The sequence below is a fragment of the Copadichromis virginalis genome, linkage group LG11, assembly GCF_057382275.1.
Source record: "Copadichromis virginalis isolate Kocher_CV1m ecotype Utaka linkage group LG11, C_Virginalis_male_GT1.1, whole genome shotgun sequence".
Classification (NCBI taxonomy): Eukaryota; Metazoa; Chordata; class Actinopteri; order Cichliformes; family Cichlidae; genus Copadichromis; species Copadichromis virginalis.
Genome location: NC_140628.1, coordinates 33,268,167 through 33,274,166, shown reverse-complemented (window position 1 = coordinate 33,274,166; position 6,000 = coordinate 33,268,167). Strand labels below are relative to the sequence as shown.

Sequence of the window (6,000 nt, the reverse complement as noted above, 5' to 3'; positions counted from 1 at the left end):
TGACGTTGGTATTTATTTGACACTACCCTTAGTGACACGGGAACAGGCTTAACACCCAGACCATCTAAACTACAACCAACTAACAAAAGTCTCAAAGCAGAGTACTGGTTTTTTATTATTATTGTTCTTTATTTTTATCTTCAAAGAGTGAAAAGTCAAGCTCCATTAATTTAGAAAACACTTTTATCATGATGTTTTGTTGGGGCTGATATTCTTAACTATTTCAGTTTTGATTTAAAATTGGCTTTGTACCCTTAACTGCTGTAATTTCTCGTTTTATCAGGTGTGACTCAGTTTCAATTGTCCTAGTGTGGACATAAACGGTCTCTGCAGCCCTTTAGATAAAAGACCCTCAGAAAAGAAAAGAAAGAGAAAGAAAGAAAAGACCTCGCTGGCAGTATTACTCTAACTAAATTGAACATGATGCTACATTTTCAAACAGAAAAAGGTGGCTTAAGGCAGATAGCAGGCTTTTTTGATATGAATGAATTTCTAATATGATTACTCCTTATGATGATTGCATACTAGAAAAAATAGTAAAACTACATTGTATAACAAAATGCTGTTACCACAACCAGATATTTTACTGCAAGATTTGCTATTTCATTAGAAAATGAACAACAAAGCTTTATATGTAATACTGACATGCTCAATATGAATATTTTTTCAGGCTTTCTACACACGTTTCTTTAAAGAACTGTTAAAACATTGAGTGAGTAGCAGTCAAAACGCAGGCATCAGCTCTGTTTATTGATGTTTTGTCCATGTAACTCATAGCTTTTTTAATGCTGCTGAAGTAAATTACTGTGCTGACTGTTTAGTCACAATTACTAACTCTGTTTGATCACTAAACTCTTAGATGTTCTTTTATTTTATGTTCTATCCTGGTCTTATCCCAGCGCAACACAGTTGAAAAATGTTGGTGGCACTATGAAAATAAAGTCAAGTGAGGGAATCACCAAAGCTTTCAGGCCTAATCCTCTTTAGGGCATCAAGACTTGTACCAAATCTCATCACAATCCATTCAATATTTTAGATTTCTCGCCACACTGGACTGACTGACATTACTGTGCTGTGGTGTGCAGGATTTTTATTTCACCTGCTCAAAGAACTAATGAGCAATGCTATCAGTAATAATACATTACAGAATTTTATGTCACTTTATTACTGTGATATGAAATAACCAAACAAGACTGAAAGTATTCAGTATTGCCTGTTTCCACTGTTATTCTGCAGTTACTCCTACTGCAGAATAGAATAACAAGCATACTGTTATTTACATCACTAATCTTTAAGTGTTTCGTAACACTCTCTAAATAACCATTTTGCATCATTTAGCTTGAGAACCTTTGAACTAAAAGGGAAGAATTAAATTAATTACAAAGAAGACATAGGCACATGCACATACTCACACAAGGTATTTGCTAATTTAATACTAATTTACATGAAACTTTAAGTTTTTCAAATCAAGTTTTAATATGCTCACTTTTAAAGCCCGATCATTATACCTATGTAAACAAGTGCTTAACTAGATTCATTTTAGTTGGTGAGTTTTATTTAATGGTAATAAAATATCTTTCAATAATTTTCATTTTATTTTAATTAAAAAAGATTTTAAATAATTAATAAGTTATTAAAATGTCACAGTCAGAAATCATTGTTATTTACCACGACTACAAACTGTGTTGTTAACTGGTTGCTTCACACATTAATGGACTGGGACCCTTTGATGCAGATGACAGTGTTTGAAATATCTATGTGACAGTTTTAGGCTTGTTGTCTGTCCAACCATGGAGAAAACAAAATGAGCAAGCAAATTAATCATACTATCTGTTAAAGGTTAATTCATTATCATTAAATATCAGATTTATCTTGCTTCTGTAAATTGTGTTAACTGTAAACTGCAATTTGACAGAAAGACGGTCTTAAAACTGACAGGACAGCCTTGTTGTAATCCTTAGTTTTAAGTAATTCCCAAAAGGTTGATTCTGTTCAGCGTTTTCAATGAGAGAAACGTTTCCTCACTCTTCCAAGTGACTTCTTCAGTATTAGTTTGAATTAATGAAACCAAGACTAAAAACCCTGCTTTTGGCGCCATCTGGAGGTTGAACATTATACACCCAAATAAACGAGTACATGCATTATTTCATTGTTAAGCGAGGAGATTTGTTTAACAAACACATAAGGGTTTATTGTGTTAAATTGCTATTTGATCAGTAAGGAGTGAAAGCATAAAGAGTGGGAAACCAGTTAGCTAACTGTAATCTAGATACAGTGCATTACTGATACCAAAGCGGAACGCATGCCTCAAACAGACATTTTTTTCCCCTCCATGTCATACATGAATTGAGCCTCTGGATTTGCAAATATGTCTAGATTTGAATTGGTTTGTGGCATTTTCATGCAAAGCAAGATGATGTTGCCTAATTTGTATTATCTAGTTAAAGACTTCTTCCATGAATCCAGATCAAGACTGAGATCTGGATCAATTCCATAAAGTAATCACTTTGAGCTTGGGCCAAGCCCTACCTTTAGTAAATATTTCATGCAAATTTAACCTTAACTATTAACCTTAATCTTACAAAAATTGCTGGTGGATCCATTAAGGATAATAATAAGTAAACATACAGACCAAACACAGTACCGTACAATGCAAAATATGTTGCCATTTGATGGTAAGCTGTTGTGGCCTGAGTGTCCTAAGTTACGTATGTTGTGTACAGTCTATCTGAAATCTCCATATGCTTTTAATAACCATAAACATAAAAATAATAAATAAGTAACTAATCCACATATGGATCAGAATATATCCCCCATGTGCCCCTGTGTGAATTCAATAAAAAAAAAAAGCCAATTATGAATGAGTGTGTAGTTGATCTTCCATTAACAAGTGAGGGTGACTCTCTGACTAAGCTCAAAGGCCTTGATTATAAGGGGTTACACAAGGAGACAGTAAAGGCCTTTGAAAGAAGTTAAAAATGGTAAATTGCCCCCCTAGTGGGCGGGATTTCAGAGGCTTGTTTCTTCCAGGATCCACCTGTGTGCCTCATAACGTGCTTTCTCAGTGAGGGAAACACAGGAATGCCTCTAATTTGTTTCTCAATGTGCTATCCTGCTGATTTCCCTCCAAGGAGCTCACTGCTCATAGAAATTTCTCACAGAAGCCCAGATGAAGGTTTAGATAGTGCCTACAGAGAACGATTTTATGAAAATGGAAGCATCTGTTTAGTTGCCTACACTAAGAGGCATTCACCATTAAGAGTGGTTCAGTTTTTCAAATTTGAGTCAATTAGCTTCCGTAATGCAAGCGCAGCAGAGTAAACCTGCTGATTCATTCTTATTCAGGCACTCAGGCAATTTATGGAGACATATTGATTAGATATTACAGTGAGGAAGTTGCTGAAATATCATCATTGGTTGATGGTAAAACTTGATATTTTTTCTGTTAAACTTCCAATCCCAGACATTTGGGGTCTCTCTGATGGTTGCTATGGGTTTCTGGGTATCTTGGGTAAAATATATCAATAGTGTCAAGGTTCGAGTTTTTGAGGAGGAGACAAACGACTGCATGGACCTCAGTAGATGTCAAAATAGTGGTTTTTATTATACACATCTACATGTGGGGAAGATGAGCATCATAAACCTTTCAAAGCTGATCTCCCCCGAACAACCATGTCACAAGGCTTTTATTGCAATGATGACGTCAAATCACATGATAAGTATCAGTCAGTTGTCAGAACTCAAGAAGTTCTTCTTATATGGCCTCCAGATGTTTCCATTCAGTCCAGCACTCAGAGAAAACCAGTGTGTGCGGTGTGTATATCTATTCGTTTCGATTGTGAGTGTGTGTATGTCAAACAGGGAGCATGTCCTGAGACGCCCTCACAGTTCTCCATAAGTGTGTGCGTATCCTACATGACTATGTAGGTGCGTGTAGTGTGGACTTAAATGTGTGTACTCTGTGTAAGTGTATTCAATTGTTGTCCAAAACCAAATATGGGGTTGTCTTTAGTCGGCCTCAGTTTTGACAGCATTACATTGGAATGTGTGGGGAGTGTGTAGTGCATGTATCTGCAGACCTCTTATTATTGCTCAGTTTAACATAGATATAAATCAAAGATTATTCTGTCAACTGATTCGACAATGCTAAATGATTGATTAATGATAGTTCTGACTATAAACTGTCACCATAAGAATACAAAATAAAATATCTCTTGTCCACACTAGGCTTTTAAAGAAAACTCATTAAGTGAAAATGCTGACTCTTTTGCAGAATTATCAACCTCAAGGAAATCCTCTGCAGACATGTAATGATCATGTTACAATGCCTATAGGTGCATAATAGACTGGAATTAAAATTAGGTTGCTTATGATTAAGGACGTTTGAATAATTTAGTTTGCCATATATTTAATTGGCATTAGAACATTTTCAAGGCTGTACGATGACACAAATGTGCATTATACCTTTAAGAGATACCGTGTACGATTCAAAATATCTATGAAAATCATTTTTTATCAGCAACAGGTATAATGTGTAATGCCTACACGCGCCAGCTGTAAAGCAAAAGCGACGTGTTTGCGCTCGTTTTTGCACTCCGAGTTTTCATTCCAGCGCCCCTGCTGAAAGGCTGCGCTCCCCCCTGTGCCTTTTGTTTCTGAGGTGGAGCCTGATACCCCGACTTTACCAAACTGAATTGCCGGCGAAACAGACGGACAAGACAGGACCGGAACCAGCAGTCGTTCTCACGGCTCTGGGACGTGGCATATCTGGGGGGTCAGGCGGCTGCAAGGAAGAAGAAGGGTTTGGGGGAGCGCTTCGTACGGTTTAGTTAATTTCACAATCGACTTCACGCTACAGAGTGACGGGAAAGATGAATTATTTCGTACTGCTGTCGCTTTTCGCCACGGTTATCGTCGGAAAGTCACCTCGGCTGAAATTTGTTCTGCGTGGTAAGTAACTGCTGTAACCTTCATATATCGTGATGTTCTAATACATGCAGCAAATTATTTTTAGGAGTCAAGAATGTTTTGTGTTCTTATTTTGTGTACGGAATGAATGAGTGAATACTTGCACTGCTGGAGAGATGGACGGATGAGTGGATGGAGGGATGAGCAGATGTGAGTTATGTCATGGGGTAATGCACCCGTTTTTCAGTACTTCCTATTATCTTTTGTTTTCCTTTAATTGAAAAAAAAAAACAAAACCCTGCACACATAAAGCCAATAAAAACAGGGCTACCTCTGGATTAATCTCTGAAAACACCCCCTCCCCCCCGATGTCCAAGTAGTAAATTACGCGCTCCGCCGTTCAGGCCCTGCACACATGTCCCCGGGCTATAATAAGACGAGCACCAAGAAGAAAGCGATTTTTTTTCCTGTATAAATCTCAGTTTTAACAACTGTTAATCTAATGTAGGCCTACTGAAATCAGTTTCTTTGTGTTACCATTTTTTCAGGTTTCTCCGTGAGCACGGTCTGTCCAATCTGTATAAATTGGATATAATTTGTGCAACTCGTGCCTTTCTATCCGTCTTTTTGCCAACTTGTGTGTTCCGTTTATCTCAGAGCATTACAAGTTAGCGGTGTGTTCGTGTCTAGTTTGCATAGACTCTTATTGTAGTGGCTGTCCCTCCATATCTTCACATCTTCCGGACGCACAGAGCGGAATAAAACCACAAGTGCTTAAAAGCAATATTTCCTCTGCCAAGAGGGGGAACATGGCGCCTTTCCCCCCCTAACGCACGTCAAGGCTGTACCCTTTAAACACCCGTCTGCCGCCGCCGAAAAACATCATTACTGTGAAATATGACTCTTTGGAGGTTGGCACAGTCACTGTGCCTCCCGCGTCCTTGCGGAGCTGCAATGCGGGACACGGCAGCTGCTTCACACTGCAGAGGAAGGGTCCTATTCAGTGAAAAAGAGAACTGCTTTAGTGTAGCAGACAAAATAAATAAATATATCCTATATGTGTACACATGTACAGAAAAGCCAAGATGAGGA

General features: G+C 37.9%; 1 protein-coding gene across 1 annotated transcript in view; it reads left to right on the top strand.

Moving 5' to 3' along the window:
* Positions 1-4,517: 4,517 nt before the first annotated feature.
* Positions 4,518-6,000, top strand: part of LOC146699150 (semaphorin-7A) — a 37,767-nt gene continuing 36,284 nt past the window's right edge. Inside the window, exon 1 of the mRNA XM_085472104.1 lies at positions 4,518-4,950. Within this exon, the coding sequence (XP_085328230.1) occupies positions 4,872-4,950 (79 nt within the window). The 5' untranslated portion in view covers positions 4,518-4,871. The remainder of the gene's footprint in view (positions 4,951-6,000) is intronic.